Below are 14319 nucleotides of genomic sequence, written 5' to 3'. Positions count from 1 at the left end.
AAGCTGAGTTTTGGGCAGGACTACTTGTTTCCAGTTAGTGTAAATATGATGGGCTGAATGGTCTCCCTCTTTTGGGTGTGGTGTAAACCTCACGACGTTCCTTCTGTAGTGGATTGACTGATTCTGGAGAGGCTAAACATAGAACATAGAAAAGTACAGCGCAGAACAGGCCATTTGGCCCATGATGTTGTGCCGAGATTTAATCCTAATATAAAATAACATAACTTAACCTACGCATCCCTCAACTCACTGCTATCCACGTGCATGTCCAGCGTGTCGCTTAAATGACCCTAATAACTCTGCTTCCACCTACTGGATGATACAGGTCCATCCAAATTGTGTTTCCCTTAATGTCCTGTCTTGTGTATTTGTTTTTTTATTAAACACAGATTCCTGAGGCCTTTGGCCCGGTGAGGACAATTGCAGAAGGAAAAGGCGATGGATTATTTATTGGCACAACAAGGAACTGCATTCTCCAAGGCACACTGAGCGGGGGATACTGCCCTATTGTACAAGTAAGAAACTGCAAACGTTGAACAAAATCCTTTTTATTTTACCCTCCCCTCACCCTTTTTCATGTCGATTGTCTTTAACTCTCTGTCCTGGGGGGAAAAGACCTTTTTTAACTGCAGTCAGCGTAGCATCCCTGGTGCTCTGTGGTATGCTTCAGGCAGCTAATGAATGAATGCTGGTTGAGAGGGAGGTTTTTGAGTGATGACTGTTTTCCGAAGGTGCTGAGGAGAGATGGCGAGGTTGTTTAATTGGGCAGTGTGTAACACTTTTTAAGGAACAATGCTGGAAGAGGAATGAAGGGTGAAGGGACTGGTGTATGGAGGATGTCACTGAGCTATGGGCCACAACTATAAAGCGAATTCATGTTAAATGAAACCCCTGGTCCTTGTTATCTCCTGTGCTGGCTCTGAGCGTTTTGAAGAAGAAAGAAGATTTTTACCAGTAGGTTTGTCTTTGTATGAGGTGACTCCCCCTCCCACTCTGCCGAGGACATGGAGATCCTGGGCCTCCTTCACTGCCGCTCCCTCACCAGCAGATGCCTGGAGGAAGAACGCCTCATCTTCCGCCTCGGAACACTTCAACCCCAGGGCATCAATGTGGACTTCAACAGCTTCCTCATTTCCCCTTCCCCCACCTCATCCTAGTTGCAAACTTCCAGCTCAGCACTGTCCCCATGACTTGTCCGGACTTGTCCGACCTGCCTAGCTCCTTTTCCACCTATCCACTCCACCCTCTCCTCCCTGACCTATCACCTTCATCCCCTCCCCCACTCACCTATTGTACTCTATGCTGCTCTCTCCCCACCCCCACCCTCCTCTAGCTTATCTCTCCACGCTTTCAGGCTCACTGCCTTTATTCCTGATGAAGGGCTTTTGCCCGAAACGTCGATTTTGCTGCTCGTTGGATGCTGCCTGAACTGCTGTGCTCTTCCAGTACCACTAATCCAGAAATTGTTTTTGTGTGACTTCAGTGTCCTTGGATTCTCTGAAGTGAAGTGAAGTGCCTTTAGTTTGTGCCATGTTGTTCTACTGTCTCCCCCACCCACCCAGTGCGCGTTGATCTGCCTAGGCCCTTTGAACGGTGGTTCCGATTGTAAAATTCTCATGCTTCTTTGCAAATCGCTCTAGCCTATCTTTGTGTTCTTCCTCACCCTCTGAAATCTCAGCTCTTCCCCAATCTCAGCCTCGTGAGCATCCACCACCAGTCGCTGTGCCTTCAGTTCCCTGAACCCCATGCTCTGAAGCTCTCTCTAACTCCCTCCACCCGTCTATCTCTCTTTCTGTCCTTTTTTTTAAGATTACATTACTTAGTGTGGAAACAGGCCCTTCGGCCCAACAAGTCCACACCGACCCACCGAAGCGCGACCCACCGAAGCGCAACCCACCCATACCCCTACATCACCCCTTACCTAACACTACGGGCAATTTAGCATGGCCAATTCACCTGACCCGCACATCTTTGTGACTGTGGGAGGAAACCGGAGCACCCGGAGGAAACCCACGCAGACAGGGAGAACGTGCAAACTCCACACAGTCAGTCACCTGAGTCGGGAATTGAACCTGGGTCTCGGGCGCTGTGAGGAAGCAGTGCTAACCACTGTGCCACCGTGCCGCCCACTGTTTTTGTTTTCTTCAAGACTTTTTTCTTTAAAATGTCTCCTTTTTATTTTAAAAGATCGGATGCCCAAAATTCCAAACATTTCCTTTTGTTAGCATTGTGTTTAATTTTCGAAAGCCCCAATACCTTTTGTAAGCTTTTCACTCTGCAAGGTGCTGTATAATTGTTTATTCTTGCCTACCATGAAATATATGTCCCCACCAGATGTGGGGAGTGAGGGCAGGAAGTAAATAGTTGCCATGACCCAGTCATTGGAAAAATGGGCCAATCATGATCTTTGACAGAGGAGGCACAGAGTCTAGATCAGAGTGGTGCTGGAAAAGCACAGCAGGTCAGGCAGCATCCGAGGAGCAGGAAAATTGACGTTTCAGGCAAAAGCCCTTCATCAGGAATGAGGCTGGGAGCCTCCAGGGTGGAGAGATAAATGAGAGGGGGAGTGGGGAGAAAGTAGCATAGAGTACAATAGGTGAATGGGGGTGGAGGTGATAGGTCAGAGAGGACATGGTTGAAGAGCTTCAGGGCAGAGGAGATGACCAGTGAGAGAGAGACTCCCTGAGACACTTGTAGAGAGAGGAGGAAAACTTCTTCAAGAGAGGCATCCTTGCAAGAGGATTCGCAGTAGGGTTAAAATCCACGAGGTAAAAACAAGGGCTGTGGATGCTGGAAACCAGAGTCTGGGTCAGAGTGGTGCTGGAAAAGCACAGCAGGTCAGGCAGCATCCGAGACAAGACGATGTTTGGTACACTCATCTTTATTGGTCAGAGCATTGAGTATAGGGGTTGGGAGTTCATGTTGCAGCTATACAAGACATTGGTTAGGCTGCTTTTGGAAAGCTGTTCAATTCTGCCCTCCCTGCTATAGGAAGGATGTTGAAAGGGTTCAGAAAAGATTTAGAAGGTTATTGCCAGGGTTGGACGGTTTCAGCAATAGAGAGTGATTTGAATAGGCTGGGGTTGTTTTCCCTGGAGTGTCGGAGGCTGAGGAGGGAACCTTTAGAGACTTATAAAAAATCATGAGGCGTGTGAATAGCCAAGGTCATTTTTCTTTCTCTGGGTAGGGGAGTCCAAAACTAGAGGGCATATCTTTTAAGGTGAAAGGTGAAAGATTTAAAAGGGAACTTGAGGGGCAACGTCGTGCTGAGCAAGGAATGAGCTGCAGGAGGAAGTGGTGGAGGCTGATACAATTATAGCATTCAAAAGGCATCTGGGTGGGTATATGAAATAGGAAGGGTTTAGAGGGATATGGGCCAGGTGCTGGCAAATGGGATTAGAGTAAGTTAGGATATCTGGTCGGCATGGATGAGTTGGACCGAAGGGTCTATTTCCATGCTGTCCATCTCTGACCAGCTATTTCTCTTCCGAATCCTCCTCTTTGGCTGTTCCTCAAAGAATTTTAAAAAATCATATGTTCATATAATTTTTTTAAATTGTTTTTGCTCCTGTTCTCGATCAGGTGTGTGGGAACAAACTTAAGCCTCTCTGTTTCGCAGGATGAAGGTGTATGCTCTCCCCTACGTGATTCTTGTGTCACAGTGTTAACCTTCCTCCGCAGGGTCACACTGATGAGCTGTGGGGACTCTCTGCTCACCCGGGTCAGGACAGGTTTGTGACGTGTGGGCAGGACAAGTTGATCCATCTCTGGGACTCCACGTCACACCAGCCAGTCTGGACTAAGACTCTGGATGTAAGTCACTGAGAAAGTACAGGTCATTACTTTATCACCAGGATTCAGATGTGCAGTGCTAGGCAGCTGGTGACCAAGGTGTAGATGGTGATGATGCTGCAGTAAACCTGGAAGGGTCCAGTCTAACCCCTTTGGTTCAAATCCCACCACATCTGAATGTGAATTCAGTTAGTAAATCTGGAATTTTTTTTTTCCTGGTTATATTATTTTATTAAACAAATTACAAAACAGTTTACAATAAACATTTACAGCTGTACAAGAGACAGCAATTTTACAAGGGAGAGGAGCAGCAAAGCTAGGCCCCAAACCCTATCGTTTGACCATTTTAGAGGGAGATGAGGACTAAATCTGAAATTATAAAGGTAGTCTCTGTCATAATGACTGGGTAATGCTATTAATTGTTGTAAAAACTAATTTGGTTCACTTTTTTTTCTTTTGAGAATAGGAAGTCGCCTGTACTTATCTGGGCCCAGCCTACATTTATCTCCAAACCCACAGCAATGGGATTTGATTCTTATCTGCCATCTGAAATAACCCCGGCAGGCCACTGTTCAAGTTCAGTTAGGGGTCGGTTACAAATGTTACCCTTTCCGACAATGCCTCCCTCACATGTTAGCATGAAGGAATGAAATAACCAGGCACCTGGAGTCCAGGTACCCACCAGTGAAAAAGGTGTGAGCAAGTGGTAATGCTCTCGTCTCAGTCTGCTGTCGGTTCACGGCCTACTCTAATTGTCCATTTTGGTTTAAATTAATCTAGCAAACGCTCCAGTGATAATTCTGAGGGAAAGCTGCTGCATCTGATGTGCTGTCAGGCATGAAAGCAGACATCTAGCCTCTCTGAGGCCTGGGGAATGTAAAAGATACTACCATCACTATTTTGAAAAATTGCAGGGAGGTGCTTGGGTATTGTCACCATTCTAAGTGTTGGAGCTTGCTGTCTGTAAATTGCCTGTTATGATTCTGTGCAGTTGTCTGTAAAACGCTTTGATTATACAGGGACAGTGGAAGGTGATATGGGTGAGGGGAAAGGGTAGCGAGTCTGTTTGAGAACGTGGCTGAAGAGCTTCTGTGCAGAGGAGATGACCTGGGGGGTGCAGTGGGTGAGGCCTCTTCTGCAGTACTGTGTACATTTCTGGTTGCCCTGTTATAGGAAGGATATTATTAAGCTGGAGAGGGTTCAGAAAAGGTTGACCAGTTTGAGTAATAAGGAGAGACTGGGACTTTTTTCACTGGGGATTAGGAGGCTGAGGGGTGACCTTTATAGAGGTTGATAAAATCATGAAGGGCAAGGATAAGGAGAATGGCAAAACCTCTTCCCTAGGCTGGGAGGAGTTCAAAACTGGGGGGGGGGTGGCATATTTTTAAGGTAAGCAAAGAAAGGACACAAGAGGCAACTTTTTTTACACTGTTCACATGTCAAACTTCTACCGGAAGTGGTGGATGCTAATACAGTCACAACGCTCAAAAGATATTTGGATCAGTATGTGAATAGGAAAGGTTTGGGGGGCATATGGGCCAGGAGCGGGCAGGTGGGGCTAGTTTAGTTTGGGGTCATGGTGGGCATGAGCTGGTTGAATGGAAGAGTTTGTTTCTGTGCTCTGCCTTTTTATTTTTCTTGCTTTTTCCTTTTGACCTGCCATTTCCACAATCGGGTCAGTGATTGTACTTGGAAACAAAATCAGCAAAGCTCCACCAGTCTAGAAACCTCTGGAGAGGAAGCAGAGTTAATGTTTCAGGTCTAGTATCCCTTCTTCAGAACTCCATTGTACTGTCCAGCTAAGGATTGATTTCGCTTAAGGGTTGGGTGGAAACGTGGAGTTGAGGATAATCCGATCAGCCATGATGTCATGGGACAGCAGAATGGGCTAAATGGCCTACTTCTGCCACTACGTCTAATGGCTTTATTTAAATGCTGAGAATAGTCCTTGTGATGTCACTGTCAGTAACTGTATATATTTCACGACAACTTCAGTGAGGTGGGGGGGGGTCTCCTGTCATGAGAGGCTGAGTAAATATGGCTGACCTCTAGGGGGTTTGGTTGAGTGAAGGGTAGACACTGAGGAACAGTGCTCTCCCCACCCACTGGGGAATTTAGAACAGGGGTCCGCAGTCTCCAGATGAAGGACTGGTCAGTTAGGACCGAAAGGGGGAGAAATGACGTCCCTGAAAAGGTTGTGAATATTTTGGAGTTCTCCTCTCCTCCTCCACCACCTCAGGTTTGTTTCTGTTCCTTGAGGCAGTGATTCAGACACCCGCTCTTGGTCCTTCAGGAAGCTAAGGGAGGAGGCGGGAAGGTTGAGTTAAGGTGTTGGTCATATCATTTTGAATATTTGAGCGGGCTCCAGGAACCATGGGGTCAACTCCTGCTAATTCTTGTGATATCCCTCCACACACAAAGTAGCACATAACAAACTGGCCAGAAAGCAATAGGACAAGAGACTCAATCCCAGGATGTTCATGGTGGCCTTCACTTTTGATAAACTGGCAACATAAAGATGCGCGTGCTTAACGTTTTGCAAAGCGCTGTCTTGATCCTGTGATGATACTGCGGCTTTAAGAGGTGTGTTTCTGTCCTGTTTTCTTTTAGAGAGATTGGGGGACAGGTTTTGAGGGGTCTGTGAGAAGATAAACAATTTGTGGGGCCTTGAGGGCTTATTAAAGTTGGAACAATAGAAGCAGCCTGAAAGGGTGTGGTCAAGCTGTCTTAGACCAAGGACTTTTAGTTAACTTTGAAGATTAGGCAGCAGTTGCTGCTGGAGTCTCCGCAGAGTTGGAAGCTGCAGTAAATACCCCCTTACTGCTACAGAGTTTCCACTTGATACTTTTATTCTGATGAATTACATGTGAGACAATCTGTGTCTGAATTTGCCTTTTTGCCAAGGGGTGTGTTGATGGGATGGTACTATATTGGAACAGTTAAATAGTAATAATTACTGTATCTATTATTTCAAGTTCTTCCTCCTTTTTTTTGTTTTAACTAGCATTTGAATAAATCTGTGTCTTGCTTAATGTGGAGTAGTCCAGTTGCATCTGGAACGCAACCCTTTATATTTGTCTTTATAAAATAAGAAAATGTTAGGGTCCAGGATACCACCTTTTTAAAATATTTGAAGGGGTCTGGTGTGGTCCATAACAGACTCTACTTGTATCTGATTTTCAGAAGGAAATGGATGAGTTATATTTTGAGGTTTACTATACTTATTTTTTGTATTTATCCCCCCCCCCCCACCTTTATTTCTTGCCAGGATGCAGCTCAGTCAGTTGGTTTCCATCCCAGTGGGTCTGTTATCGCAGTGGGAATGCAAACTGCCAGGTAAGCATGCTCCAGGTAATTGCTAAATACAAGCCAGCTACTCGTTGATCGTGCTGCAGGCACATCTAGCAGCATCTCTTTAATTTTCATATCCGTTCTAACACAATAACACTAGCGCTTCTGAGAGGCAGGGCTGGGTCGCAGTCAGTTGTTGAAGTTCCTCAATTTACAGGCGAAAAAGGCATAGGTAAAGTGAATGGCAAGAGTCTTCCCCTAGGGTGGGGGGAGTTCAAAACTAGGGTGCATCTATCCAAGATGAGGGGAGAAAGGTTTAATAACTGACATGACGGACAACTTTTTTACACAGGTGGTTCAAATGTGGAGCTGAAAACGTGTTGCTGGAAAAGCGCAGCAGGTCAGGCAGCATCCAAGGAACAGGAAATTCGACGTTTCGGGCATGAGCCCTTCTTCAGGAAGGGCTCATGCCCGAAACGTCGATTCTCCTGCTCCTTGGATGCTGCCTGACCTGCTGCGCTTTTCCAGCAACACGTTTTCAGCTCTGATCTCCAGCATCTGCAGTCCTCAGTTTCTCCTCGAAGGTTCAAATGTGGAATCAACTTCCTGGGGAAGTGTTGGATGCAGGTACAGTTACAATGTTTTTAAAAGGCATTTTGGATGAGTACATGAATAGGAAGGTCTTGGAGGGATATGCATCAAGGAGTGTGGTGCTAGAAAAACGCAGTCGGTCAGGTAGCATTCAAGGACCAGGAGAGTTGACATTTCGAGCTCCCTGGATGCTGCCTGACCGGCTGTGATTTTTCAGCCCCCCCCGTTTCTTGACTCTGACCTCCAGCATCTGCAGTCCTCACTTTCTCCTTGGAGGGATATGGGCCTAATACAGGGTAGATGGGACTAGTTTTGTTAGGGAACATGGTTGACACAGCCTGTTGGGACTGCAGGGTCCATTTCTGTGCTGTATGCCTCTGTCTTGGAGTCACGTTGTGCTGTGAGACTTCGCCTGTTTCGACAGGCCAATTCTGGATGTGCTGTTCAGCTGGGTACCTGGAGCAGGACACCTCACTGGGAGAGCAGGATTGCCTCCATGTTTATTCTTTCCTTCTCTACCTCCAGTATTTAAGATTCTGAGACTAAATAAGGTACAGCTTTGGGCATGTCAACAGTTTGAATGATTTTGGGAGTGTGTTCTTTCCCTGGTCATGAATGCTGTGATCGGGGACGGTGTCAATAGTATCTTTAAAGCCTTTCCTCTCTCCTGTGCCAGTCTAGCTGTGAAGAGTCGAGAACACGATGGCCTGGTACGGAGGCGAAAGGAACTGAAAGCAAAAGAAAAGTTTATTCTGATAAAAATAACCAGTTTGAAGTGAAATTTCTAAAACTCCTCAATTTTGTTTTTAATTTATTATTTCATAGCAAGCCTGTAGTTTCCCCAGTGCCATATCTGTCACTTTTACTTTTCATATGAATGTTGGCTAAGCCAGCGTTTGCAGCCTAATGAATCTTGTCGGGGGGCAAGTTGGTGAGCTGCTACATTGAACCATTGAAGTCCATGGCATGTGTAAACCCACCATGCTGTGTAACCTGACAGAGTGTAGCAGCTTTAAGCTGGAGCCATTTCAGAAAAAAAGCACATTGCTGCAAATCTGGACTCACCTCTAGGCCAGACCAAGTAAAGACTGCAAATGGGTGTTTTTAATGATGATGGTCTTCGTTCTCTCTCTCTCTCTCTCTCTCTCTCTCTCTCTCTCTCTCTCTCTCTCTCTCTCTCTCTCTCTCTCTCTCTCTCTCTCTCTCTCTCTCTCTCTCTCTCTCTCTCTCTCTTCTTTTTCCCCCCACCCCCGCCCCCGATGCTGTAGTCTGTGGAGTGAATCTGTAGACTCCTTTAACCCAGAAGGCTGTATGGGTTAGGTCATGTGTTTGTCTGACTACCACCTGATGAAGGAGCAGCGCTCTGAAAGCTAGTGCTTCCAATTAAACCTGTTGGACTATAACCTGGTGTCGTGATTTTTTTAAACTAGGCTATGTCAAGTATACTCAAGGCTAAGAGAAACCAATTTTTTTAAAAAGTAGGGGTGGGCAAGCCAGGAAAGTAGAGCTAAAGGTTATTAGATTGGTTTTGATCTCCCTGAATGGCAAAACAGGTTTGATGGGCTGAATGGCCTGCCTCTCTTATTGTCTTAATTCAGGCCGCTGGATTACTAGTTGTGTGAATACTTTCTTCTGTAACACGATGACTGCATTCTTATGCAAACCCACATTAGAGAAAAATCACACATAGAAGCAGTGGTTAGTGTCAATGATGTAATCTCAATACAGCCAACACCTGTTTTAAAAGTTCCTGCTTTAGAAACAGCGTCCTCAATCGCGTTATAGGGAATTTGTTCCTAAAACGCACGTTGTAGCAGAATGACCTGTATACTTAACGTGTGTGTGTCTGTGTGATGTTGCAACTCTGTCTGCCTGTTATCTTTGTTTGTAAGCTGCGCACACTCTCAAATTGGTTACTTTGATGCAGTAACTGCTTTGTAACCTGTACATTGTCTAAACTAATCTGTGAAGTTAACCAATCCCTAATTAGTGTTGTATTTTTTTAAACGGTGTATCAATCTAACAGTAACCATATGCCACCTTGTCCTTATCTCTGCCTGTGGGTGCATTGCATTCACAAGTACTTGCTGATGAGCAATGGAAATATTTCTGTCCCTTGAACACAGTGGGGTTTGGTTTGTATGTGATCTTCCTCTGCTTGAACGACCTGTCAACACTCACACTTTCAGCCTGGGTTCAAGGGAATAGCTGTTCAGGGAGGTTCTATCTACACCAGTTGTAACACAAAGCTGTAACACTGAGGCAAATGTTGGTACAATTCTCTGTGGAGTGAATCATGCACAAGGCTACTTTTGCTGTTAATCCGAAACAAAAGTCAAAGTTGCTGGCAATGCTCAGCACGTTTCGCAGCATCCGTGGGGAGGAACAAGACTTGATATTTCTGGTCTGGTGACCCTATCTCAAAACTCGATCTGAAACGTTAACTCTGATTTCTCTGTTTGGATGTTGCCAGACCTGCTGTGCTTTTCCAGCAATTTCTGATTTTTGTTTCTACACTTTTTTATATATTTTGCTTTTTTACTACTTCCCTGTTCACACTAGAGATTTTTTTTTATTTCAAAAATACATTTAAGATATTTTATGTATAAGCAGTCACAAACACAGTTCAGTTCTGTACAGTACCATACAAGAAAAAAAAACATCGGAGTTTGACTCTACCCCACAAACCCAAAGAAATCCCTAGAGAGGACTTAAAACTGTGCTGTCCCTCACACACGTGCTCTCGGTCCCATTGCCTTTTTCTGTGCACTGACCTACACTGGTTCCTGGTCTGGCAAAGCTGGAGTTGAATTGGGGGAGAGGGATAAAATCCATGTTTTCCAATCCCTTCAATATCCAGATTCTCCTAATTCCAACCATGTGAGTAGCCTGATTTTTAATTGCTCTGCTATTGACAGCCGTGCTTTCAGTTAATGGAGCACCAAGCTCTGGAACTCCTTTTTAAAATCTGTTTCTAACACTAACGCCTCTTGGCCACCCTTTCAATTGCCCGTCCTATTTCTCCTTGTGTGCTTCAGTCAAAGTTTGTTTGACCGCACTCCTGTATGGAAACTTTTTTCCTTTTTGGGCGCTTAATTACGTCCAAGTGGGTAGCATCGACAGTGACTCTCTCTCCCTGGCTCTTGTCTCCTACAGGTGGATGGTAATTGATGCTGAAACAAAGGATCCCATTACTGTGCACACCGATGGGAATGAGAAGCTGTCTGTGATGAGCTATTCTCCAGGTATGAGAGGGCTCGGGCGCACCATTTATCAATCTGGAGTTGACCAGTCCACTCCGGGTAAACCAGAGAATTCTAACTAAGCGAGTTTTAGATTTGAAGATTTTTATTTTTTCACACCTTCCCATTGAATGGTGCTTTCTGATCCAGTTTGGTTGAAATCATGTGATCAGTCTGGCTGGCCATTTAAACGTCTACCATTTTGAAAAGGATAGTAGGAGAATTTACAGAACTTACTTCAAGAGTAATTCTTTTGTTGTTGCTTGCTTTTAGTCTAATGGGTTGAATGGCGTCCTTCTGACCCTGTTGAGTGTAGTTTCTTCTGACCTTGGCTGCTTAGTTTGTGCTACTGTGTTTGTCGTTAATGTTAGAGAGTATCTCTGACAGTAAGGCACTCCCTCAGTACTGCCTAGAAAATATTAATAGGGGTACGCCAGTGGGCCCCTTGAGCTTATTCTCCAACTCAATAGAATTGTGGCTGATGTTCATACATCACTAGAACAGACTCCTCAGCCCAAACAGTTCACAGTAACCATCTTCCCAAACTAAAATACAGAGGAGTCTCGATTATCCGAAAATTGGATAATCTGACAAGATCGCAAGGTCCCAATGCTTGGCTGAACTGTTATTTGGCAATCTATTATCCGAACAAAATATTCCTCTCCTGTGTTGTTCAGATAATTGAGGTTCTTCTGTAATCTCATCTGCCTGTCCTTAATCCATATCCTTCCAAATGTGTCTTATTCATGGACTTATCACTGGACACTATGGGGCAATTTAGCATGGCCAATCCATCTCGCCTGCACATCTTTGGGTTGTGGGAGGAAACTGGGGCACCCAGAGGAAACCCTCGCAGACACTGGGAGAATGTGCAAACACCACATGGGCAGTCACCCAAGGTTGGAATTGAACTGGGTGTCTGGTGCTGTGAGGCAGCAGTGCTAACCACTGGGCCACCATGCCACCCCAACTAAAATTTCAATTTGTGATGGGGGATAAGGCCTTGTGTCCCTGGCTAGCTTGAAGCCATTCATCCAGACTCTGAAGATCTTCATTTATCATAGAACATAGAACAATCCAGCGCAGAACAGGCCCTTCGGCCCTCGCTGTTGTGTCAGCTATTCTCAGCTCGTCCCCCCTACACTATCCCAAAATCATCCATGTGCTTATCCAAGGATTGTTTAAATCTCCCTAATGTGGCTGAGTGAACTACATTAGCAGGTAGGGCATTCCACACCCTTACCACTCTGAGTAAAGAACCTGCCTCAGACATCTATCTTAAATCTATCACCCCTCAATTTGTAGTTGTGCCCCCTCATACACACTGACATCATCCTAGGGAAAAGACTCTCACTGTCCACCCTATCTAATCCTCTGATCATTTTGTATGTCTCTATCAAATCCTTCTTGCCAATGGGTACAGGTTCAAGTCTCTCAGCCTTTCCTCATAGACCTTCCCTCCAGACCAGGCAGCATCCTGGTAAATCTCAGCACCTTTTCCAACGTTTCCACATCCTTCCTGAAATATGGGGACCAGAACTGTACACAACATTCCAAGTGTATCTTGCTTTCTTTGCCCACAGATGGCAATTACCTGGCCATTGGATCGCACGACAACTATGTTTACATCTACACAGTGGCCGAAAATGGCAGGAAGTACAATCGAGTGGGAAGATGTTCCGTAAGTAAAATGGTTCCCCCCCGCCCTCTACCCTGGGGCTGGTCAATGCCTGATCAAACTGCAGTGACCATCTGGCAATGCATCTAAACAAACTGCAGCTTTTCCCCCCCCTTAATATTCTGCAAACAACATGTGTGACCAGTTTTGAGGACATTAGGACTAAGAGGAGAGCCATTTGGCTTATAGTACAGCTGCAGCAGCCCTTCTGGTACTGCCATAGAGTCACCATTTCTGAGCCAGGTGTTTTGAGTTCCAGTCCCATCTCTGGGCTGGATAGTTCGCCTCTGGCATTAAAACATCAAATACAGGTTACAGTGGGATATAGATAGGTTGGCAGGTTACAGCAGGATATAGATAAGCTGCAGAGCTGGGCAGAAAGGTGGCAAATGGAGTTCAATGTCACTAAGTGTGAAGCGATTCACTTTGGGAAGAGTAACAAGAAGATGGAGTACTGGGCTAATGGTCGGATACTTGGTAGTGTGGATGAGCAGAGGGATCTTGGTGTCCATGTACACAGATCTCTGAAAGTTGCCACCCAGGTAAATAGTGCTGTGAAGAAGGCATATGGTGTACTGGCTTTTATTGGTAGAGGAATTGAGTTCGGAGTCCTGAGGTCATGTTGCAGTTGTATAAGACTCTGGTGCGGCCACATCTGGAGTATTGTGTGCAGTTTTGGTCGCCATACTATAGGAAGGATGTGGAGGCACTGGAACGTGTGCAGAGGAGGTTTACCAGGATGTTGCCTGGTATGGTAGGAAGATCGTATGAGGAATGGCTGAGGCACTTGGGGCTGTTTTCATTGGAGAAAAGAAGGTTTAGGGGAGATTTGATAGAGGTGTACAAGATGATTAGGGGTTTAGATAGGGTTGACCATGAACTTTTTCCACGTATGGAGTCAGATATTACGAGGGGGCATAGCTTTAAATTAAGGGGAGGTAGGTATAGGACAGATTTTAGGGGTAGATTCTTTACTCAGCGGGTCGTGAGTTCATGGAATGCCCTGCCAGTAGCAGTGGTGGACTCTCCCTCTTTATGGGCATTTGAACGGGCAGTGGATAGGCATATGGAGGAAAGTGGGCTAGTGTAGGTTAGGTGGGCTTGGATTGGCGCAACATCGAGGGCCGAAGGGCCTGTACTGCGCTGTATTTTTCTATGTTTTCTACTTCCGTTAATTAAAATCCCTCGCAAGTGAGTGGGCACGTCTTCCTCCTCGCTCCTGCACGTTGGTGTGTTTTTGTATTCGTTGGATTGTCTGTGACGGTTATAAGCCTGAACCCTTTCTCCCAATCTCAAATGTGTTCTGTGTCCCTGGTCTGGGGTAGCCTGAACATATTGATGTGGTTTCTCTCTGTATTGCTAGCTTACTTGTCAAGGTTTATCTCCAGCAACTAAGGGTGGCTGTTTGAGGGGCAGAACTTCATTTTCACTCAATGCAAAATTCTGTTGATGCTGGAAATCTGGACCCAAAACAAAATACTGGAGAAACTCTTCAATTGTGGAGAGAGAAACAGGACTCTTCTCTTGGTCAGAAAGGGCTGGAAAAATGTCAGTTTTTTTTTAATGGGGAGAAAGTGAGAACTGCAGATGCTAGTGTTCAGAGTTGAGTGTGGTGCTGGAAAAGCACAGCAGGTCAGGCAGCATCCGCTGAGCAGGAGAATCGATGTTTCAGGCTGGAGCCCTTCATCATTACCTGCTCAAACAGTCGATTCTCCTCCTTGGATG

At 45.5% G+C, this 14319-nt stretch overlaps 1 protein-coding gene across 2 annotated transcripts in view; it reads left to right on the top strand.

Moving 5' to 3' along the window:
• The window catches only part of eml2 (EMAP like 2), a 67781-nt gene that overhangs the window by 37738 nt on the left and 15724 nt on the right, over positions 1-14319 (top strand). For both annotated transcript variants that reach the window (XM_060856164.1, XM_060856165.1), the window contains 5 exons: positions 390-515; positions 3682-3813; positions 7061-7128; positions 10831-10919; positions 12500-12597. In XM_060856164.1, coding sequence (XP_060712147.1) covers positions 390-515; positions 3682-3813; positions 7061-7128; positions 10831-10919; positions 12500-12597 — 513 coding nt within the window. The remainder of the gene's footprint in view (positions 1-389; positions 516-3681; positions 3814-7060; positions 7129-10830; positions 10920-12499; positions 12598-14319) is intronic.

Source organism: Hemiscyllium ocellatum, chromosome 47 (genome assembly GCF_020745735.1).
Source record: "Hemiscyllium ocellatum isolate sHemOce1 chromosome 47, sHemOce1.pat.X.cur, whole genome shotgun sequence".
Lineage (NCBI taxonomy): Eukaryota > Metazoa > Chordata > Chondrichthyes > Orectolobiformes > Hemiscylliidae > Hemiscyllium > Hemiscyllium ocellatum.
The sequence above is the reverse complement of the archived record's forward strand: the minus strand, read 5'-3'. Positions and strand labels throughout refer to the sequence as shown.